This window comes from Varanus komodoensis, unplaced genomic scaffold (genome assembly GCF_004798865.1).
Source record: "Varanus komodoensis strain SLA01 unplaced genomic scaffold, ASM479886v1 scaffold3, whole genome shotgun sequence".
Lineage (NCBI taxonomy): Eukaryota > Metazoa > Chordata > Lepidosauria > Squamata > Varanidae > Varanus > Varanus komodoensis.
In genome coordinates, this window is record NW_025335761.1 from 51,338,491 (window position 1) to 51,362,925 (window position 24,435).

Sequence of the window (24,435 nt, forward strand, 5' to 3'; positions counted from 1 at the left end):
CTGTGTTGCGGGTTGGCTTTAAACTAACAGAAATGGCAACTCTTCTGGCTTCATCTGGGCATCCTTAAAACTTGTGTCTCACTAATTGGTCACTATCAGTAGTAGTAGTAGGAGTAGTAGTGCTGTTGTTGTGAAATATTGGCTATGTTTTTATTTATTTTTCATATCATTTCTCCCCCCTTTCTAACCACAATATCTTCCATCACTCCTCAGTACCAACCCGTGTTATTCTTTCTCCTTTTTTTCTGTCCCTTTTTAGTTTCTACCCTTCAGATAAAAGTGTCTTCTTCCCCTTTCCACTGCCAGTCTCCTCCTCCTGACTACAGTCACTACAGTGCTTCCACTTCTGCTGCGGCTGTTCCTCCTCCTCCTCCTCCACCTCCTCCTCCATATGCCAAAGTCATTTCATCGGCATCTCCTCCTCTCCCCGAACCTGCTTGCAAAGCCTCTTTCAGATGCACTGATGGGGCCAGGGAGTCCCCCCTGCTTTGCCACCGACATCCTGCCTCCGAGTTCCCGCCATCTCCGGGCCCTTCTTTTCCTTCAGCCTGGCCAGGCCAGCGGACTGTGACACGGAGCACCAAGCAAATCTCTTTATCGCCTCCTCCTGCCCCTGCTTCCCATTATCCTTTCACCACTCAGCAGCCTCTCAGACGTTCCTCTCTCTCATATTCTCCTCAGTCTTCCTCCCCTCCTGTGACCTTGACATCTCCTATACAAAAGGGGCTGTTCTTGCAGCCCCATATTCCAGTAGTCCTTCCTGTGATTCCTGCCCAAAATGGCAGAATCCGAAGGCCTACAGACACAGTGGTCCAAGATACTTCAGCAAATGTACCTCAACTAGATCTGAATGGCCACCAGGAAGAACGTTTTGCCACACAATTTCCTCTAAGCTCCTCTAGGACCCAGGTAAAGAGAACAGACGAGTCCTTTTTCTCATACGTAGAACCCGTGCCTGTTCCACATCTGCCCATCCTTACTGGCCCGGCTGGGCCCTATATGCAGCCCTTTTCTCGGCTCTCCCAGCAGTTGCCTCACTCGTCACACCAGTTCTATCCATCCATGTCACATTTGGTTTCATTGCCTCCTCATTACTCGGCTGTGTCTGAGGTGAATTTGTCCAAGAGGACCCCACCTTACATGACTTCATCAACCATTTCCCACTTGAGTAAGTACTTGGTTTGAAAGAATTTTAAGTTCAGAACAAAACATAAAGTGTAGTAAGCCATGTTGTTCCATCTGGGGAGGAGAAAAATCAAAATCCATAGTCAAGCAATGGCTTTTCCTTTCTCCTGGTTCATTTTCTGTCTTTCTTTGAAGAATAAATGTAAATGCCTGCAGTTAAATGTAGGGTGTAAGCTACCACCCAGAGAAATACATAGCTGGTGTTGTGTCAAGTGACATAATAATTTTGAGCCATAAACCCTGTTCGCATGCTGACTGAAGTGGGCTCCATTGCCAGCCTACCCATGTACCAGCCTTAGATGGGAGAGCCAAGGTCTATGGGAAGCCCATTGACTTGCCCCACCAATGGGGCCATGCACCAGAAAATGAGGTGAGACAGCCTCTTCGCAGTGCTGGCATCCTGGCTTTGAAATGCTCTCATCAGGCATTTTGGCCCCAGGGTGAGCCACTTCCATTTATCTTGGCATTTAGAAGCACATGGTTACTATTGCTATCAAGCTTACCATTGGTTGTTTATCTGTCTGTTTAAGGCTGTTATGGCTGCTTTGTTGTTGTTCTAATTTTCTTATTGCCCATCCTAGCATTTTTATGAAGGGCAGATTTTTATAACTAGAAACCAGTCAATTAAACCAAGTAAATGTTCACAGACTAGAACCCCATGGGTTGGCGCAGAAAATGTCATGGAGATGTCACCAAACACACATATACACATTTACCTAATTGAATGTGCTTTAGGGTCCCGTGATCTCACTTACTCCAAAAGGCCATCCAGTCTAATTCCAGTTTAGCAATAAAGAACCAGACGACCTGTTGCCCACCTGAATAGGCAGGCCTGCTGCCTACCTGACCGATCTTCCATGCTGTGATGAGACAGATGTACTGTATTTCTATTTAATTATAATCATTGTTTCTAAATTGGTACATGTAAATTAGCATAGACACACTGCTGACCTCCCTGGCCCTCTAACTTTGGGTGATTCATAAATGCCCATCCTGCTCTAAACTTTAGTGTGATGTGATCTCAAATAAGCCAGGTAAATACAGACCAGAAAAGACACCAAATGGTGGCTGAACAAAGAATGGTTAAGAAATTGAGCTGGAAGGGCGGTATCCTGTACAGCCGCTGTGCTTTCTTTCATTTTCTTGCATAAGCGGAACCAACCTCTTACCCAGCTGTTGCTCACAGGTGCAGTAAGCTCCAGCTTATTGGCCAGGTTGACTCAAATTATATTGTTTTTATATTGTGCTTATTTATTTATTTCTGTGAGCCTCCCCGAGGCTTCAGCAAATGGGGCGGCATAGAAGCTTCCTAAATAAGTAAGTAAGTAAGTAAGAGCCAAAGGAGAAATTTTAGCGATCATTTCCAGAGCAGAGCAGGTCCGCAGTACTCCATGCCCAAAGTTCTGCTGATCTGCGCCATTCTGAAAATAAAGCGTTGGTGCTTGTTTCTGGGTGTTTCTGAAACCACAGTTTCTCATTTCACCAGAGGTCAGATGCTGCCCAGAGATGACAATGGAAGTTTTCATTTGGAGGACCCTTTGATCTGTTAAGTGTAGTTCTTTATCAGCTTTTTGCTGCAGGCTTTATAGATTGCAAAGTAATTAACAAGAATTCCAGCCACTTTTGCAAATTAGAGTGCATGGTGATTTAACTGATAAAAGAAATGAAGCTATAGACAGGAAGAAATTAATCTAGTCATATGAGAAGGAATTGGCTTGTGGAAAAAAATGCATGCACCCAGAATGGAGAATCCATAAGCTGTGTAATGGAATTGTGTATGGAAAGGAACTTGAATAGTATTGCAGATCACAAATTTGAACCATAGCCAGTGCTTTCAAGGAAAAATGCTGACAGCACTACATTTCAATTAAAAAAAAAACTTTTCTCCATCTTTGCCACTACTGCTCATGTTTGAATCCTGAAGCAGAGTTGCAGCATCAGTCGTACAACCAAGAAGTCATATGACAAGCAGAGCATTCTTTATATTTCCGCTATGTAATTGTCTCCATTTATGATTATTATATTTTAAAGAAAATGCTAGGGATGTTGGAGGAATGGAGTAACGTTTAGAGAAAAGTACCCAAACTGACAGTGAGTCATAAGATGCTGAAGGAACTGGAATTGTATTCAAAATGCAGTGTACTTGACCTTAAGAAAAGATGGTGCTTGTGTGCAATAGAATGGCATCAGATATTGGAAAATAAATATTTGAGCATAATACAATGCAAAAGATGACTGTAACAAGCATTTTCATAGGATTTACTGTTAAGAAAAATGGGAAAGGGAATGTATTTAGGTGAGAGTGGGCACTGAGTGCAGCTTGGCAGATGCATCTTCCAAAGCTGCTATTGTCGATATTTCTTGTAGACACCTGCTTTCTCTTACGCATGCTGGTGATCTGTGGCTCAAAGGAGTACACTTCTAGGAGTGTCCATAGCTGTCCACTTTAGCGCCATTCTGACCTGTCCAGGGTGATCATGCAAGTGTCTAGTTCAGGGGTCGGCAACCTTTAACACTCAAAGAGCCGTTTGGACCCGTTTCCCACACAAAAGAAAACACCGGGAGCCGCAAAACCCTTTTGACATGTAAAATGAAGATAACACTGCATATATCGTCTTTTACCTTAATGCTATGTATATCTTCATAATGATTTAGCTGCAGCTCTTGTTCAGTCACTAAAAACTGTTATTTTTACTCTTACTAGTAGGACTCCTTTCATATATTTTGAATAGGAGAACAGCTTCCTGAAGAGTCAGAGTCAGTGCTAAAGGGCTGCAAACCCCATAAGTTCGTCAGCAGTAAAAACAAATGAATCTACCCACATATCATTAAACTTTTGGTTTTCTTCAGAAACTTTTCTTTTGTTTGATTTATCCATGGTTGGCCTACTGAGGGGGGATCAGTAGATCGCACATCAGTGTCTGTGCTATATAGGTGTGTTTAGTGACTGATTAGCAGATAAACAATCAAGTGCTGTGAATTGTGACAGGTCCCAACACAGCTTTTAACATTCAGGTGAAGGAGATTGCATTGGGACAAAGAGAATCTTTTCAGGAGTAACATGAGAACCTGAAGGAAGCTTGTTTAGCAGAGGAATGTAGCGATTTACTTAACTAGCTAGCACGGCACTGCATTCCTGAGTGGAGCTTTGAGCAGATGGGGGGGGGCAGGGGGATGTGCTGGTGCATGTTTTGAGCGACGGAGCCTCAGCAGAGGGGTTCAAGAGCCATGTGCGGCTCCGGAGCCACGGGTTGCCGACCTCTGGTCTAGTTACAAACTTGGACTAATATAGATTTAAGTGGGATATTAGGACAAGTTTTTACACATCCACTAGAACTCTGTTGGATCTGACCAAATGTTTATCTGTTTGAATGTTTATCAGTGGCCTTGTGCTCACATGATCAACCAAATGCTATTTAATTGTACCTGTCATGAAGTGCAGAGGTTTCAAGTGCATAACTCTTTGGACAGCAGAGCAGGTTCAGTTGGCTAAAATACATTATTGGAAGTATTTAGGAAGATTTATCTGATTGTATCTTTCAGTGATTTAGATTTGGATAACTTAACCCAATTACAGAATTGGCCACTTGAGGTAACATTTCCCCAACCTGGGGCTTCCAGATGTGTTGGATTACAGTTTCCATCATCCCCAGCCAGCTTGGTCAGCACATCTAGAGAACATCAGGTTGGGGAAGGCTGGCATGGCAATTTTCATGCAAGAGCAATATTATAGAAAATTTTCAGTGGGCCTACATCATATTGAATAGTTCAGGTAATATGGTATCTAGGTGAGAGACCATGACTGATGGATGGATCTAGGAGCGAAGTGCTTCAGGTATGGTATTCCAAGTACATAATTACTGTAATTCAAGATGGGATGGAATCAAGCAACTCTTTTTTCCTCCTGGCCTGTGTAGAGATACACTTGCGCCGCTGCTTGTCTGATGCAACATTGGCACCATGACACCTGTGATTCCTGCATACACAATATTGGCATTGTGTCCCACATGTCATGTGACCCTTCAGCCTTGCAATGGGGTTCCTACAACCTTGTATTAGAATTGTCTGCATATGGCTTGACATTCCTGTCCAAATTTTCTTGCCAGCTCCTGTGTCTCTGCACAGTCTTGGGTAAATGTGGAAGACGCTGATCTAACCTGCCTTTTGAACATTGTTGGGCACCCTTTGTTGCTTTTGGGTTCTCAGGTTCTTTTGAAGATGGCAGAACTCTTAACTATGGGGCCAATTCATGCATATCAAAGTGACTCCCATTAACGGGAATCATTATAAATACCAACCAGTTAAGAATTTTTGTTAGTGCAGTGTTTGGTTTAGATTGCAATCCTGTACACCCTTTCCTGGGAGTAAGTGCCATTGAATTCAGTGGGGTTTACGTCTGAGTAGAAATGCATAGCCTGTCATTGTCACTTGCAATCTTCAGCGTGACTTCAGCTGGGCAAGGGCAATTTGGGTGTGGAAACCAATTTCCACCTAGGAGTTGTCCGTCCATTTCAGCATGTGCAAAGGGGTATCACAGAAGGGAAGTAAGATTCACCCAGCGCTGGTACACTTAGGTTGGGCCATGGAAATACTTGGAGCTGCTGGCTCTGATTTATCATCCTCTTGCTAGACTTAGAGGGCTGCACTTCCCTCTTCCACACTCTGATGAACAGTGAACTGGCAACACTCATTTTCTGTCCAGTAGGAGGCGAGGTCTGTCTGGATCAGGGCACAAGTTCTGGGTGTTTTCTGCTGAATGAAAACCCAGGGCTGCCAAGGAACATTGTCTCATCTTGGTATAAATTTCTTGTCTTGGTATAAAGCATTTCTTGTCTTGGTATGAAACAGTATCTAACCAAAAAAAAAAAAAGCCCTAATAATGTAAAGTGAGTGAGGCAGCAAAGCTTCTCATGTCCTGGCAGGCCAAGCAGCCCAAAGAGGGAAATGATGGCCAAGCAAGGGAAGAGAAATCAGAACCTGATTTGCAGGATCAGTGGAAGCTTTTTCCTTCCTCAGCAAACCTCAAAGCAAGGGAAACTTCAGGAGTCCAGAAATTGCTGACGGTGGAGCTGGATGGGAGGGATAAGAGCTTCTGCTTACTCAAGGTTCAGAATATTTCTCAGGTGGTAGTGTATTGTGGTTATGCTCTGTGTATGTTCTTCATCTGGTAGACTGTGAGCACTCGTGAGACAGTTTCCATCTCGGCCTTTGTTTTTTGTTGCAAGCATAAGGAGCAAGTGGCAGGGGAATAGGAATGAGAAAATGTCTTGTGATTCCTGAATTATTCTTCTTTCTGTTTCCAGGCCCTGCCCTTCCAGCAGGTCACCCCTCTGCTGCTGCAGGAATGCCCACCTCGTCTGGTGGACCACCCCCTCCGCCACCCCCACCGCCTCCTCCTACAGGATCAGTGCCTCCTCCTCCTCCCCCACTGCCAGCAGGGGGTGGCGGAACTGGCACTGATGACGGATCCGTGTCAGGACTAGCGGCGGCTCTGGCTGGTGCCAAACTAAGGAGAGTACAACGGGTAAGGAGGCTCGTTGGACCACACAGGATTGGGATTGGAAGCTGGGACCCAGAACCCCTGGTTTCATTCAGCAGGGCTTTGGTTCACATAGTTCTGGTGGGTGCCGCATAACCTGCAGGGACTTGACAGCTATGCTTGTTTTAGGGTGTTTTGTTATGATGACCAAAGCCAGCATGGTTTCTCGGCATGATTTGTGACACACACACAACCCACCCTCAGAATCTGTGGCTTGTTCTTGGGTTGTTTTCAAAGTCAAATTGTGTGACGTGTGATCCAGGCACAGTGGCTTGTGGGTGGCTTGTTGGAGGGCATATAGAGGGAAAACAAACCACAGTAACTTACTTTCTATAATCCTTGTGTGCTGGTCATGAGCTGCCTAATTAGCATAATTGCCCTTGCCAGACATGGTTTGTCATGACATCTGAACTAGGTGAGGTTTAGCGAGAAATGGAATTCAAGTTGCTTTGTAAACCATATCAGCCAACCACCCTTTACTGAGTTTGGACATCACAACAACCCACACCTGTCATGGGTAATTAAGTTAAATGAGCAGCTTGTGACTGGCCCACACCAGGAGAGAAAACAATCCACTGTGGCTTATTTTCCCTCTGTGACTGTGCAAATCCAGTCAGAAAGAGCAACAGAATTGACTGGTAAGAGTGGCAGAAAAAGCATTTGCTAGTCGAGATGCCAAGGCATGAGGGGACGGCATATAAAAGTTATTTTATATATATATAGTCATGTTCTATAGTCATCCTGCTCTCCTTCAGCACCTCTCTGGACAGCAATGCCTTTTCTGCCTACCTTTCCGCAGATTTGCACAGATTTAACATTTTACTCCCTTCAGGAAGATTTGCTCAGATTTGCTAAATCACAGTAACTGAAACATAGTAGTTATGCAGCTTTAGCAAATTTGTGTAAATCTCCCCAGAATTTTCTTTTAAAGTTACATTTATACAGATTTCTCAAAGGTGATAAAGTGTGTGTAAAATCTCCCCTAAGATATCTTCCCCCCACAGAAAAATTTGCTATGTGCAGATCTTTTCAAAGATGAAAAAGAGGGCACAAAATAACCTCAACTGCACCTAAAGAGCATGCTTACGCTAGTTAGTGTAACTGTAATTAGGTTACTGAGGTTATGCCACAGAGGCCCCTGGGATGCATGCCAGAAGTGGCCAGGAGGACTAAGGGGGAAACAAGACATGGCGCACTTAGGAGAGCCTGATTACCTGTCGGGAATAACCTACTTGGTGAGCAAATGACTGACCCGCTCCAGTATAAGGTATTTCCAAGGCAGCGTCCGTCACCTGGCCCATTATGCCTTTACAATTCAGGAGTTTTTTGGTTGGGCTCCAGATTTAGTCAACAAGCAAACCCATTGAAATCCATGACTGATTTAGCATTTCAGGGAGAAAATCGCTCAGATTCGCCACAAGCTTGACTCTGCTATTGAATCAGGTTCTACTGGGGAGACGCCATCGACGCCGTCGAGTCCACAATTAATGGATGAATTTCAGTTGTTGTGGCCTGATGATGTGGACAAGGTGCTTGGACAAGTACATCCTACCACTTGCTTACTAGACCCATGCCCATCTTGGCTACTTAAGAAAGCCAAGGACGGGATTGGGACCTGGATCCTGGAGGTAGTCAACGCCTCTTTAAGAGACGGCCGGGTACCTGCCCCTTTAAAGGAGGCGGTAGTCTGGCCAGTCCTAAAGAAGGCATCCCTGGATCCAGAGGTGGCCGCCAATTATAGACCGGTGGCCAACCTCCTGTTCCTGGGCAAGGTGCTAGAGTGGGTGGTGGCGGGACAACTCCAAGCACTCTTGGATGAAACTGATTATCTGGACCCATTTCAGTCCGGCTTCAGACCCGGGTACGGCACTGAATCTGCCTTGGTCGCCCTGTATGATGACCTGTGCAGGGAGAGAGACAGGGGGAGTGCGTCCCTGTTAGTTCTCCTGGACCTCTCAGCGGCTTTCGATACCATCGACCATGGTATCCTTCTGAAGAGGCTAGCGGGATTGGGAGTTGGAGGCAGTGGTGCCGCTCCTATCTCAATGGCCGATTTCAGAAGGTGGTGCTGGGGGACTATGTCTCTGCGCCATGGCAGTTATGCCATGGAGTTCCGCAGGGGTCCATTTTGTCCCCTTTGCTATTTAACATCTACATGAAACCGCTGGGAGAGGTCATCAGGAGGTGCGGGCTGCGGAATCATCAGTACGCTGGTGATACCCAGCTCTACCTCTCGTTTTCCACCAATCCAGGTGAGGCAGTGGCTGTGCTGAACCAGTGCCTGGCCTAGGTAATGGGCTGGATGAGGGCCAATAAACTGGAGCTCAATCCAGACAAGACGGAGGTCCTGTTGGTGGGTGGCTCGGGCCTCGGGATGGGGGACTTTGGCCTTGTCCTAAATGGGGTTGTGCTCCCTCTGAGGGACAGGGTTCGCAGCTTAGGAGTGCTCCTCGACCCTGAGCAGTCTCTAGAAGCTCAGGTGACGGCGGTGGCGAGGAGCGCCTTCCTTCAGCTTTGGCTGATACATCAGCTGCGTCCTTTCCTGGAGAATGACTGCCTGGCGACAGTGACACACACGCTGGTAACTTCCCAATTAGATTTCTGTAACGCGCTCTACGTGCAGCTACCCTTGAAGATGGTCCGGATACTTCATTTGGTGCAGAATAGAGCTGCCAGGTTGCTGACGGGGACTGGGCGTTGTTCTTATATAACCCCAGTTCTCTGTCAGCTCCACTGGCTCCCGATTGAAGTCCGGGCCCAATTCAAGGTGTTGGTTATGACCTATAAAACCCTAAATGGCTTGGGACCTGGATATCTAAAGGAACGCTTGCGTCCATATATGCCCTCCTGCCCCTTGAGATCAGCAACAGATGCCCTTCTCCGGGAACCCTCTGTGAAGGATATTAGGAGGGTGAGTACCCGGAGGAGGGCTTTCTCTGCGGTGGCGCCCCACCTATGAAATGCGCTCCCCAGAGAGGTCCGCCTGGCGCCATCGTTATTTGTTTTTCGGTGCTAGGCTAAGACCTTTTTATTTAAAACTTACTTTAATTGCTAAATTAATGTATTAATTAGGATTTTAACATTTTTAGCCGAGAATGCACCAGGGGTTTTTAAATGTTGTTGTTGTTATTGTTGTTTTTTCTTTTAATTGTTATATTATTATTATTGTATGTTTTATGTATTCTTTGTGAGCTGCCCCGAGGCTTTGTTGCGATGGGGGCGGCATAGAAATGTTTTAAATAAACTTAAATAATAAATAAATTTACTTCTCATTGATTTCAGTAGGTCTACTCTAAATATATCAATATCTGGATCCACTAAGTTTAGTTGCAAAGTGGACATTCATTGGATTATTTCATTCCCAAATCAAAGACAAACGCACATACTATGAAGCTAACACATCGAGCAAAACAAATCAGATGTTAGCAAGACGCCATCAAGGTCCTTGCCATAGTGAACTGTACAACAATACCCACAAGGTGTTTCAACCACTGCTTTCTTGAAAGCGTTGGTGTTGCTGTGCTCCTTAGATTTTTGGCTCCCTTCCTCTCCACTGCTGTGTGATCGGATGCCTTGTGTCCAGGCATTCTAAAGTGCTGGTTTCTGTCTTAAAAGCCAGAGGATGGATCAGGAGGATCGAGTCCCAGCGGAGCTTCCAAGAGCGACGCCAATCGGACAAGCAGTGGAGGAGGAGGGCTAATGGAAGAAATGAACAAACTCTTGGCAAAAAGGTTGGTGGTTCTGACTGCTGCCTGCAGGACCCAAGGGATTGAAGGTTTTGCCTTGCCCGTGAGAAGCATCGTCTTGGGCTTCCTTTCCCAACAGTTTCAGGAAGCCTAGAGAGGAGGGTTGCCCATGGTGTGTCTATGTCAGCCCAGGAGACTCCAATTGCTCACCTCCAATGTAGCAAGACAAGAATGCCTGTCCCTGGAGGTTTTCAGAGCAAAGATCTGTCCAACTCTGTTGCTCTCAAGATACCAGTGTCAGAGTTTCCTTAAGAGTAACCTCAGTGGCTTTTTTTATGTGGACTATTTGTTATCTAGTGTCAGTTCTTCACCAGGGAATCAAGCTGTTACCCCTTGCCCTTTCAGAAATAAAAAATCCAACCTTTGGGGAAAAAATAGCACATATGAACTAATAAGTTTTCTGAAGTGTAGAAACAGTGGGTGTCTTTTTGAGGACCAGTTTATAGTCTCTCTTTCACTCTGTCCTAAGGAGAAAAGCAGCATCACAGTCGGACAAGCCAGCTGACAAAAAAGAAGAGGAAAGCCAAAATGTAAGTAAACCACCCTCAAATTCTGTGGAGGTTTCAGCAGTGAAAAATGTATCCCAAAGCAGTGTATCTTCAGCTATAGTAAATGTATTCAATTGTTGTGAAACATCCAGAGTGCTTTAGCTGTGGGGCAGTATAGAAAAGTAATAAATGGAATAAATAGATAAGCAAAGCCAAAAGGGCACTGCGGCAGATGTCAATTCACTTTGTCATAATTCCGATATACAGGAGAAAATACACTTGATTGAACAAAAAACCTTCTGAAAACTTACAGAGTTGAGAAACCAGAGCTTCTCCTTTAACTAGAATCATAATGCTGGGAGCCAAGTGTGCTTTGTGACAAAACCAGGCCTTTTCAGTCCCAAAATGAAAGGCTGAAGTTCTTGGACTAGATGAGCCTTACCATTAGCTGCTGTTCTTACACTGGTGGGTTGGATGAGAGAAGAAGGGTGAGCAGGCGATTAAGGTTCCAAAGGTAGTGTAGTGAACCCTAGTCCACAAGCCAGGATAGTTTTTTGGAACCGTATCAAAGCCTTACAGCCTTCATCTTCTTAGGAGAGTGCCAGAGATAATTGCCATGGAGATGCCTTCCTCAGACATTATGTTGGGTTATCTTGGAAGCAAGCAGGGTCAGAATCTTGATGGGAGACTTGAATCCTGCATTGAACAGTTGGTTGGACCCGATCACCTGCTAGGCCCTTTCCAACCATATGATTCTATGATTTGTTGCAAAGATGAGCCTTCGCTTTGACCCTCCCACACCATCTGTTAGGAAGTGGATTCAGATTCCAGGTATACTGACAGCCTCTTCCCATCCATGGCAAGAGACACTGTCCTTTGTTTTCTGCATGGGGAGACGAATTGATGGTTTGCTTGCCCAGGCAACTTGGGAGGCCCACCAAGCACCCCCTGCCTGCTTTAGGAACCAAAAGGGCTGCAGAATCAGGGAGTATAAGATCTCTTTTCCTCATGTGGTCTCTGTAGCCATCTTTCATCATAGCATATCATATTTAACACAAATGCTTTTTTTCCATCCTAAGTATCCTTGAATCTGGAAGTTCCAGATTCTGGTCCTGGATGGATCAGGTCCCTGGGTTAATACATGTGATTATATGTTTTAGCTCAGTCATGCAGTAGAGACCCTCTGGAATTGGGTCACATTGCATGTCTCTCTGGGTGTGCACCTCACCCTGAGAGACACCCAGCCTCTGCTCATTCCTGCAGGGTGTTCCTGCTTGAGATGGCATGCAAAAAAGAGCCCCCGGGCTATGGGGCAGCATACAAATACAATAAATAAAATAAAATGAATACATTCAGTCTTTCATGAGCTCAGCACAGGGTGCTGGTTGTCATTTGATGGAGGCAGCTTGTTTTCCTGCAACTTCATTGCACCAAGGAAGTCAAATTCAGGGCCCAAAATTAGACTTGATGGTGCAGTGGGCAGCATCATTCTATTTGTTGTTGTTTTTTTTTGTTTGTACTATTTCTGTACTACTAATTGTTAAGAAACACCCTCAAGTATTTTATATATACATATTAAAATCACAATTAGAATCACATTTAAAATACAATGTTAATAGCAATAGAATTAAAATAATAAAAATAGTTTCTAACATTATAATATGCCTACATAAGAGCTGCTAAAAGAAGCCTTCGACCTTTAAGAGACTTGGAAGAGGCCTTGCTGGCATTTTGGCAAGCCAAAATGATCGGAATGCCACATACAATAGCTGCATGGCAGAACTTTTTGGTAGTGGCAATCACCCTGTGGAACAAAACTCCCAGTTTGGGAGGCAGAAAATTTGCCATCTTTTGAATACTTCTGAAATACTTTTGATGTACTTCTGAAAACACGCCATTCCCAGGTGCTCTCCCCTCCAAGCTCATCCAGCCTTGAACCTGCTAAGCTTCAACACCGTGGACGCCTTAGGTGCCTCTCTTCTATTTTACTGATCCTGTACTGTTCTATATCATCAGCATCCTATTATTTTTTAAATTGTGTTTTAAATCTGATCCTACCTTCTGAACCACACTGCTAACAAAAAATGCCCCCTGAAGCTGCTGTCTGGCACAGAGAGACAATTCCCAGTAGTGTCACTGGGAGATTCCATGCCGTGCCAAAACAGCCTTGTTGGAGGCAATGAAGGGGGACACCATTTTCATTGGTACTTTTAGCGTGCCATTTAGATAGACTAAATTAAATAATAGCACCCAAACTCATATGCTTGGGCCTGCAGAGAGTTCTCTCTCTGTATTTAAAAGTTTTCTGCACTGCTTTTCACTAAAATTTCTAAAAGTAGACAACCCCAAGCAAAATGCAACTTCAAGCACTTTGCTTAGCATATTTCTAATTTTAGAAATGTTAACTAATTGCAGACCAGCAGAGCAGAAAACATCTTAACCCGCTTACCAAGTGCCCAGTGGGGGAAAACATGTTGCCACATTCCTCCTCACAAGACAACAGGAACCCATTGTGCTCTGGCAGTCAGCCTGCTGCATGTTCCAGGTTGAAGTGAAAAGCACATCTCTGAACAGGCCAGTGAGCCATGCAGGCAGCCTTCTCCGGGTTCTGCTCCCTGTCTTTCAAGCACACTTTTTGTGCACCAGAGGATAAGATCAACATGGAATTGCAAGGAAGGGTGAGGGGTCGTGCTCACAGAGTGCAGGGTCTTGTATAGGCTGACTGCAATACCCCTGCACCTGTAATGTTCCTGTACCTTTGATTTTGATTCCACTTTACAAGTAAATTTTATTCTTGACAGACATCTCAGGGAGGAACCATAGCACAGTGGCAGAGTGCAGGCTTTGAATGCCAGCAGTCCAGTCCCTGGCATTTCTAGTTCAACGGATCAGATGCTGGAGAGACCCTGCCAGTCTGCAGCCCTAAGGTGGAAGGACAAACAGTCTGGCTTCATAAGAGATTTCATCCTATGTTACAAATGAGTCGCAGTAAAACTGTTCTCATAAGTGCCAACATTTATCCAGGCCCAATGTGCTTGGTAAACAAAATTTTCCTTCTTGGAAGTAATCAATAACTTGTAGAAGTGAACTCCTTGGCTCTAACTCTATTCATTTTACCAATATGGTGGGCTTGAAAGCATTTTACCACTTCCAAGAATAATTTCTCCCCTGCTCATGTGCTGGATTAGTGCTTCTCTTTCTCTCTTAGTTTCATGGAACTTCCTGTGTTTTTCAGGGGGACCGTCTTTATTGAGCCACGAAACTGGCTGTTCCTATTCTTGCACCAAAGGAAAGCAAGTCTGGGCAAATTGCAATGGAGTGGAGGAAAAATGGGTGCTAGTCTTCTAACCAGTTAGCCTCATTTGGCCATTTAAAATGGTGTGGCCATTGCTTTAGCCCTACCAGGGAGCTAGGGTCTGTATGCAGATTAGAAGAGGGAGTTCGGCTTGAATGGCTGACAGGAAGCTTCGACAAGCCTAGTGAGTGGTTTGGCAGAAAGTGTGAAGATAAGTGAAAGAGGTGCAGAAGTGCCTGTGGTTGGATGCACTTATTCAGAAGGGAGGCAATGTACGTGATACATTTTGCACCCATGAAACCTCCGTACAGTTGCATCTTCAGTTTCTAGGAGCCTACTTTACTTGGTAGGAGCTTTCCAAGGTCTTAAACTGGAAGCATTTACTTACTGGAATCATTTACTTACCCTACAACCAATATTAAACCTTTGTTTCGTTGCTTGTTTGTTTACTGACTGTGCCTCTAAACTTTCTGTATGGTGTACAATACACTAAAAACATAGGGTACAAGGATTAACAGTAAAACAAACAAAAATAAGAACAGAATGAAACCACCTCAACTAAACAAACATAGCTTTGAACCATTCAGCAGTTAAAGACACTGTTAAGCAGAGTACTTCCTGGTGGAGGAGTCCAAAAGTATCATCCAGCTCGTATGTTGTCTTTTCCTGTTTAATAATGAGAAAAGAAGGTGTGGTGGGAAAATATGAACATAAGACACTTCCTGTAACAGACTGTAATGGAGGCACAAAGAAGCCTTCTCTTGAAGGACCCAAAACATCTTTCAACTTTGTCTGCTTTGTACAATGTTAATGTTCTACAAATAAGGAAATTATCCTCTTTATGTGAAAGATAATTCCATGCATGCGTTGGAGCGGGTTGCTCTGTAAGACAGACCAAAACAAATGAAGCCTGCAGAGAGGAAAGTACCCCAAAGGGTGTTTTGCTGCTGATCTTTATGGGTCAGAGGACCTGATCCTGAGTCAGCAGCCCGAGGAAGAAATACGTTAAGTTCTTTGAACAGTTACACTGAAACCTGATGTGCTTCTTCTTTTAGGAAGATGCAAGCACCTCCCCTTCACCTGTTACACGAGGTCCTGTTCAGCAGCAGAATTCTTCAGGTATTCAATCATTATTTGTTGTCTTCCCTTCAAAACTGGTCACTTCAATGGTTAAAATTGAGTTCAGGGCTTCAGGTGCCAAAGTGGGAAATGGAGAAGATTGTAATAGGCAGAATGTAGAAGTGGCAGGATGCCTGAGCTTTCTGGGTGGTCTGTCCAAGGGATACAGGTCCTCCTTTCCTGGCATTGTCACAGTATACACTGAGATGCTCGGTCAAGACGAGCAGATACGAATCTTTAGTTTCAGCTCTGATTGTTTAATTTGCTGGCTGGAGCATCCTGGGAGGTATAAGCCTTTTTCTCTCTAAACTTCCATAGGATTGCCCCTTTAAGCATGCAGTTTTTCTATATTTTCATTGTTATATCCATTGTTACTTGGATTCTGTTATTGTTTTGGATTATTTAAGAGAAATTATTTTAACCACCCAAGGGCATTTGCAAATGAGGTGGTATATAGATTTTAGAAATAAATATATATCCTGGGCACAGTACATCTGGGAGTGGCCATCTTCATCACTTAAAACACCCTCTATCGACCAATGCAAATACCCTTTTTGCCTGAAAGACATATTAAGGCTTTAGGGTTTATTTAAGCCAGCTGAATCCCTGTCAATCTCAAGGCAGCCAGCATGCTCCAAATTGCACAGACCGGGACGTTGCAATTTATTTCCTCATCCTTATTTTCTGAGAACATGTCCTTTTGTCAGTACTGAGGAAGAGCCAGGTTGCTGTTCATTACTTGGTGATTTGCCTGAAGAATATTGTTTTGTAGAACACCTGCTTCCCAATAGCTAAGTGAGAGCCAGTGCAGTGTCATGCTTAAGAGGGCAGAGCTGGGACTCATGAGATTTGGGTTCAAGTCCCCATCCATTCATGGAGCTCCCTGGGTGGCTTTGGGCCAGTCGTAGACTCTTGGCTCAACCTACATCACAGAGCTCTTGAAGGACAAGATTGAGAGGAGGAGAAGTGTTATGTAAGCAGTTTTGAGTTCCTTTAAAGGAAAACGGGGGTATAAATATAATAAAATAAATAAAAATAAATCCTCTAATGTCTTAAACTTAATGTCTTGAAAAATAGATAACCAATCACAATGATATATTCTGGAAGGTTAACTTTTAAGGCTGGAATCCAGTTTAACTTTTTCTGCTGGCAAAAACAGTTCTCTCAGTGGAACTGGGAGGGAAGGAATTCCCCCTGCCCACTGAGAATCCCCAAATCTGCTCCAGATTTTGAGGGTTTTCATGGGGGAGGGGGACTTCTAGAACAGATGTGGGGGACTTCCAGGGCAGATTACAAGGGATACAGAGGGATGGAGAAACCCCTTCTTCTGCTCACACAAAGTTGGTGCAAACTGGCTTTCTGCCGTGACATTTTCCAGACAGTTTTGACTTTAAAAACAGGATAGGGAATCTGTATCCTTATAGAAATTGCCATATGCCTCTCCTGCTGGCTGGGACTGAAGGGACTTGGGGTCCAGTAACTTGGAGCCAGGCATTCCCCTCCCAGAGTTAAGATGTGCTTTCTTGTAAAACTTCTGTACGTGAGCAGGCATGAGGCAGAACTGCAGGTTTAAAAACAACTCACATCTTAGAACGTGAGATGCTGTTCCACAGCGGATTCTCTTACCACTCCAGGGGTATGTGGAAGGAGCCACCCACAGAGACATCTGTTTGAACAAGAAGACACCTGCGACTCTCAGAGAAGCGGTGTCCTCCCACCCAAACCCGTCCATCTCACATTGTGCCCTCCACTCCAGAGTCTCTACTCGGGATATTACCGATGCGGGGGAAAGCAAGTCATATAAGCTTGCCACAAGCCAGTTCTTTTGAACCTAGAACCCTCCTGATGCATCGGACTGCAACTCCTAGCATGTCCCAGCTGTTGTTAAAAGCCCAAAGTAAGAATTTCCTGCTTGGTTTCTCCCAGAGCAAGCAGATTTAATTTTTCAGCATTCGCTTAACGCATCCTTCTTTGCTACCCTTTGAATTGTGCTAATTCTTTAGCAGAATTGTCATTAGCCTAGATCTGTTTGTTTGGGGTTTATCTCTCTGGAACGTCTGTTCCTTTTAGAGGAAGGAAGCTATGCATCAAGTAAAGCAAAATCAGATTTTTTGTTATGATCACACTGAAACAAAACCCCAACACCTAAACTCCACAATCAAACGTATTGTCTTTTATTGTTTTATGCTGTTTGTTTTAAACAGATGCTGGGAAAAAGCCTTGGGAAAGAAGCAACTCTGTGGAAAAACCTGTCGCTTCGTTACTCTCCAGGTGAGCTGCGGAAAAGCCTTTGTAGGTTGACCACCTGCATGAATTGGACTCTGTGCATGATGCTTCTCTGTGTGCTCACATCATGTCCTCTCTCATTCCATTGCCATAGAAACCCATCATTGGGGAGAAGTCCAGAACCTAAGAGCCCCATTCAGTTCCAAGCATCCTTTAGGTACTGAAAAACTGCTCTGGCTTCTCTGTTGCATCTTGGCTTTTCCTTTGAACAATCATGTAATTATCCATTCATCAGCTAACAATTTTCCTGCAGCTCATGACTCTTTTCACTGCTGTGCTGTATCACAAACGGTGATTTCAATGAGGTTTGCACTGCAGCTCTGTTTATATATAAACAGGAACCATAAAGGGTTGCAAGGGTTCGGCCACTTGTGTTCTCTGCCTTGCCAGGCTGAGCGGCAAGACCTGAAGGTCGTTTTGAGGGTGGGTACAGCTTTCAGTGAGACTGGGGCACTCTGGCTTATCGGGGCTCCCACTTGCATGCATGTGGATTGGGGGGTGGTCCTGCTTGCACTCAAATGAGTGTGAATAGAAGCCCTTCTCAATCTTGCTGCTCAAGATGGGATTTGGAGGCGTCAGAAATGGTGCAGGGAGCACGGTGACTCTCCCCTTTGTTGGGGCATAATTCCTCAAAAGGGATAATGCTTTGCTTGGCTCTGTGAAACATACAGATCCGTAGTTGGTTTTGCAACAATTCAGTACGTCTAAGAGCCATCCTGAACAACCCCAGCCCCACGCCATGCTTCCCCTGGGTAGCTGGTGTGTGGTAGCAACCTGCATTTAAGCCATTGTGTTAACCTTGCCCACTTGCTGTGATCCAGATGAAAATATATCTCTGTGAAGCTGCATTATGGCATGGGAGCGAAGCTACCATGGGTGTCCTTGGCAGCATCTTTTCCATGCTCCATAGCAGCTGTTGGGGACACAAGATTTCTCAGAACTACCATGCAGGAGGAATTCAAGCTGCTTTTTCAAGTTTAAGAAAGAATCGGACAATACCAAACTTGACATTTAATGTAAGGTGTATTGTGACCCTCAGGAAAACAACTTCCCAACTCCTGAACAAGCTCCCTCCATCTCCTTGGGAATACCCCTTAGATTTCAGGCAAGTCTGTGCAGAGTTAACCCATCCTCAAATAGATCGAATGTGGGTGCAATTGTTCATCCTGGAAAAGTCTGCAGAGAGTCCCCATTCCAGAAAAATAGAAAAATATGTGCTGTGATAGCAACAGAACCCATTTCCTATTGCATGGCACTTTTTCTGTGTGTGCAGTAAAAAAACCAGCTGCTGGTAGATATCCAGATGCCCTTCTAATGACCTTAATAAATGGGTACCTTTCTGGTCTCTTCCAAAGCTTTTACCAGAAGTAGCACTGGGTAGATTAAAAGCCAACATTGGCTTGCACTCTACAGGAGGAAGAAAGCTCAGCTCTCGAAATGTGCACAGGAAGCTGTCCTTCCTTGGATATGGGCCAGAACAGATATCAGTGGACCCCATGAGTTTGAAGATGGGTTGCTAGTTGTGCAGTGCTGTGTGTTTCGTCCATGCAGGAGGATTCACCATGTTTTGCCCCTTACACACACACACACACACACACACACACACACACGTCATGATCGGGTCCTCGGTCCAGTGAATGACTGGTGACTTGCACGGTGTGCCGACCATGCAGTGCCTTCATTGCATAATTGGTGCGCACTGCGTAGCCCATGCCAGATCATGCAAAAGCAGGTCATATAACATGGCTCTGCTTCACCTTCCTGACAGAGATCTAAGGCCGTTGCTTGCACACTGCCCAGAATTGGCCACATGAGGTCTCCCTGGCTCAAGTATTGGAATGAGTGGTGACCATTCATTTGGGCAATTGAAGCTGGCAGTTGCAAGCACAGATGATAGTGCTCTTTTGTGAGCACATCAGTCCATATGTGGCTAGAGCACAGGTGGTTTCATGGGAAAAACAAGGACAGGTGTGCATGGAGGAAGAGAGAGTATTTGCAAAATATGCAAAGCAGGCATCCTAGCCTGGGAGCCTCTGCAAGTTTAGCATAGTAAAATATTAACAGCAGTGAAAGGCTCTGCAGAAAAGTAGTCATGGAAACTATCTGGATTAGCATTACTGATTCAAAATCCTCACATGCAGGGATGCATTTCGGCTTGCTGCTCCTGCGTCCGAGTGCATTTTCATTCTGGGAATGGGAACATTTTGCAGTGATGCGGATGGCAGATATGGCTTAATGCTGCTTGCTTCGTAAGATCACACCAGATGCTGAAAGATGCAATAGGGCACCATGCAGGTCTGGGGCAATTAACTACTCATGAGCTGCTTCCACTTGCTTCTGTGCACCTCTATGCGTAACAAATAATTTCTAACATGATGTCTTAATAGAACTCAACCGGTGGCTTTGGAAGGCAGCAGAAAATGTATTTTTCTTTTATCTCTCTTTCCCGAGGATGAAGCCGGCAAGCAGCAGCAACGATGTGGCAATGGATACCTTAGATTTTGATCGCATGAAACAAGTGAGTCTGGGGTCCATCCACTGAAGCACATCCATCAGTTCATTCTCTTGGTGTCCAGGAAAAGCATTGGCTTGCTCTAAATGGGAAACTACTGGGTCAGGCATGTTGCTCAGTGTTGTCTCTTCTGATCGACAGCATAACGCGTAAACAGGTGTCTCCCGTATCACCTGCCACAAGATCCCGGGGCATCTGCTGCTCTGTCACTGAGCTTTGGGCGGTATCCAGCAATGACATACCGCAAACCCAGGTAGCTCTAGCAGAGCTCTGTTGAAGCTTTCCCTTGTACAAGCAATCATTGTAAAATACACTACAGTTTGCATTTTTTTAAAGCCAGGGATGAGTTTAAGCTTGAACAGACCCTGAACTTTCCACAAATTGGAGAGTGGATGCCTGGACTGTGTGCTGATCAGGAAATTTAAGGTGACTGTGCTCTATAGTCTGTGCATGTACAGCGAGAGGAGGATGCTTCCACGCTTCTCTTAGCCAGAATAACAAGGACTCAGTCAACCCTGATTTCTGCAAATCACATTTTGTACAAAGTGTGCTAGTGAGATACCATTATAAGATCCAAATCTGTGCAAATATTTTCAGCAAATTGGCAGACACTGGACCGTGCCCCCACACAACCTGGCCCGCTTTGAGCTGGCAGATTGAAAATGTTTTGGAAGTCCCATGGAATGCAAACAGAATTAGCTTCTGGTGCTGAATATTAATTATTACTATTTCTATCTGGTCTTCCTTTTTTCCTTTGAAAGGCATCCAAGAAAGCTTACATTGTCGTCTTTATCCTCGCAACAGCCCTGTGAGGTAGGATAGATGGCAAGTCAGTGACAGTCCAATGTCATCCAGTAATCTTCATGGCCAAGTGGGGGCTTGAACCCTGATCTCCTGAAACCTAGTCCAGCTCTTTAACCACTACACTGCACTGGCTCTCAATCACACATGTTGCACAGGGAGTTGCACAAGTGAAGTGCATGCCGAGTTATGCACCACCACGGAACCACTCACACAGCCATGCTTGTACAAATGATCGCTGCACATACCTCAGAATGGAATAACAGGGTTGGATACAGCCCTGTGGTCCCCCCACAGGTGCCATTGGCTGGCCAGGTATGAGAAAGTATCCTGGTTCTGCCTGGCATAGAAAAGAGCTCTCTCCTACTCTTGCCTGTTTCGTGACACCTGAAGAAAGCACCTGAATAAAGCAGGTGGGGTTATTTATGCAGTTACTATAGAAAGCCAGTGTGGTGTAGTGGTCAGGAGTGCAGGACTAAGACCCAGGGGATCTGGGTTCAAGTCCGCACTCATCCATGGAACTCAGTGGGTGACTTTGGACAGGCCACAAACTCTCAGCCTGACCTACCTCACAGGGCCGTTGTTGTAAAGATAAGCTTGATGGGGGAGAATTATGTATGTCACTTTGACTTCCTTGAAAGGAAATTTGATCAATCAATTACTTTTCTCTCTCTCCCCCCCTCCCCAGGAAATATTGGAGGAAGTTGTAAAAGAGTTACACAAAGTAAAAGAAGAGATTATTGATGGTAAGATGTAGGGGGAAATGTCTTCTTGCAAAGGCCTTTGCTTCAAGGCAGGGAGGGGAGAGCTTTCCTTGTGCGTTCACAGTTTTAAATCAATTAGAAAGCTGTGGAGTGTTTACTGTGCGTATTACTAAAATACCTTAGTTCCAACATGGAGTGCATGTGAAAGAGAAAGAGGCTGGCCATACCTACATGGAACATCTATTAGTTCCATAGCACCTTAGCACCCTAGTTTCACCACCCCACCCTCTGGTCCGGTGTTGGGAATCCCAGACTGCTGAGAGTACTGAGAATTCCCTGTTAGGATTATGCAGCTCAGGACCCATACAAAATTATGCTTCCTAAGCTCTCTTGTCTTGTTTTGGATTGTTTGGAGGAGAGCACTGCGAAGACCCTAGACTGACAGAAAAACAAGTGGGTCCTAGAGCAAATCAAGCCAGAGCTTTCCCTAGGAGCAAAAATTATGAAGCGAGTTAGACTGTGGGCACATCATGAGAAGGCAAAACTGCCTGGAGAAGACAGTCATGCTGGGAAAATGGAAGACAGAAGAAGAAGACCAAGTAGGAGATGGATCAGTTTAATAAAGAAAGACGCCGCCTTGAATTTGCAGGACTGAGCTGGGTGGTCAAGGGCAGGGCATTTTGGAGGGCTTTTGTTCATAGGGTCACCATAAGTCAGGGGCAACCTGACAGCACAGAACAAGAACAAGCTCCTTTGTGAGCAGGAGAGGCTGTCAACCAGGTTTGAATCTGTTGTGTAAATGCTCTCAGAGAGACTAGGAGACAAACACTTGCAACAGTCTTTTTCTCCATCTTGGTCTAAATTGTTATGCATCCAGCACCGCATGAAATGCACGAGGACTGTAGGTCCTCTCCTCTTATGAAAAACAGCTTTCCCACCCTTTTTGCAGCACACCTTAAACACACAACCTGGGCTCAGTGGTAGTTAGAGAAACACAACACTAGTCTTGGCACTTTTCCAGAACAACTCAGGACGACAAGATGACTGTCCCAAGTATTATTCAAGATATTCCTTAAAGAGAAATAGAAGTTTATCCTTCAGTAACAGTGTTTACCCCCAGCTGCTCACTTGAGGGGTGTCTGTTGCTCTCCAGCTTTGCCATTTCCATAGACTAGGCCCGTCTGTAGGAGCAGGAGTCACCAAGCGGCAGGCCCCTTCTGACAATCCAGACATCCCAGTTCTTCGTGTCTCACCCCACTTCCCCCTGCATAGAGCACACACCTGAAAGTGGAACTAGCATCATAATCTAGACCGGAATTTGCAAAGACAAGGAATCCCACATGTAAACAAGTCTTTCCATGGTTAAGAATGCTGGTTAAGAGGCAGCACGGGGAAGAGTTTCTTCTGGCATGCCGGTTCCATGTTAGCTCCCTTTTGTCCTAAACCTGCTCCATCGTGTTCATACTGTTTTCCCAGGGTGCAATTTACATCGTTCTTGCATTGATGCTGCTTCTACATTTAAGCTTTTAGCCTATTCCTGGTATTTATTTATTTATTATTTATTTATTTATTTATTAGAACATTTCTATGCTGCCCCTTGCCGTATCAGTCAACAGCCTCCAGATCAAGTATGAGTTTGCGGTGCTATCATGCCTTAACCACAAGGTTTGGCTTACGGCTTTTTCTTTTTCCCCCACCAGCCATCAGGCAGGAATTGAGTAGAATCAGCACAACATAATGGCCATGGAAACATACAGAAGTTAAAAGGATACGGAAGGCAACTGGATCATTTCTAAGTGTACCAAGATCATGCAAGATGGTGAAAGAGGACACCTGGCACTGTCTTTTGTTCCTAAATCCTTTTTATTAGCAGACTCAGCAGACTCTGAACCTTGCTGCTGCCTTGGATTTGCTTCATTTAAAAAAAGAAAGAAAAAAAGTCTTAAAATCTTAAAAAAGAAAATATTGAAGTTTAAATTTCTGGATTTTTTAAATTTCATCTGACAATGCACATCAGATTTGGTCAGCCTTTTTTGTATTTTGTATTTGCTTATTTAAATGTATGACATTTTTCTTTTTAGTATATAGTAGGTAAGGAAACACGTGAACCATTTGCTTTTACTAGATGACTTCAAAGTAATTTTACTGGTAGCCTGCAATGTAAATGAAGACCTTTTTGCCAACAGAATCTCATTTGTGGCATTACCAGTGGAGGCCGAAAGATGCCAGCCGTCAGCCAGTCAGTCCCTGGTCTCAGAGCTGTCACAATATTAAAGCGGTACATCAGTGCATCACAGCATCTGTGTTCATATTGGTAATAAACTGTTCATTGTCCACGTGCCATTGGTTGTCCTTTCTTTTATGTTTCTACCAAGGACTCTGGCTCCACTTTGTGACTGTATATTTATCATTAATGTCAGGATAAAGTTCTGCGAAATTTGTGTTGATTTGTATATGAGAAGAATGGACCTGGCTTGCATCCCCAGACTCAATTTGCAGTCAGAGCTTGCACATTCCCGAGCTTTCAGCATTGTTTGCAGAGCAGGGTGGCAAAGATGAGTTTGGAAATTTATTTATTTATTTATTTATAGCTTTTTTTAAGGGCGTCCCTTACTGTAGTCTCAGGACAGTTTAACAAGACAAAATAAAATAAAACACAGCATCGTAATCAACCAGTCAACAATAAAACCTATATTAAAAACGGCCAAACCTTAAAACATTGGGAAAATAAAAACGTTTTAGCCTGGCGCTGAAAAGAAT

At 44.5% G+C, this 24,435-nt stretch overlaps 1 protein-coding gene across 8 annotated transcripts in view; it reads left to right on the forward strand.

Moving 5' to 3' along the window:
• EVL (Enah/Vasp-like) overlaps positions 1-24,016 on the forward strand; it is a 184,355-nt gene extending 160,339 nt beyond the window's left edge. For 5 of the 8 annotated variants that reach the window (XM_044436452.1, XM_044436449.1, XM_044436451.1 and 2 more), the window contains 11 exons: positions 260-1,168; positions 6,489-6,709; positions 10,340-10,455; positions 10,940-11,000; positions 15,309-15,372; positions 17,577-17,643; positions 17,753-17,815; positions 18,698-18,763; positions 20,110-20,176; positions 21,660-21,717; positions 23,376-24,016. In XM_044436452.1, coding sequence (XP_044292387.1) covers positions 260-1,168; positions 6,489-6,709; positions 10,340-10,455; positions 10,940-11,000; positions 15,309-15,372; positions 17,577-17,643; positions 17,753-17,815; positions 18,698-18,763; positions 20,110-20,176; positions 21,660-21,717; positions 23,376-23,413 — 1,730 coding nt within the window. In that variant the 3' untranslated portion in view covers positions 23,414-24,016. The remainder of the gene's footprint in view (positions 1-259; positions 1,169-6,488; positions 6,710-10,339; positions 10,456-10,939; positions 11,001-15,308; positions 15,373-17,576; positions 17,644-17,752; positions 17,816-18,697; positions 18,764-20,109; positions 20,177-21,659; positions 21,718-23,375) is intronic. The other 3 variants (XM_044436450.1, XM_044436453.1, XM_044436454.1) reach the window with 3 other exon arrangements.
• The last annotated feature ends 419 nt before the right edge of the window (positions 24,017-24,435 follow it).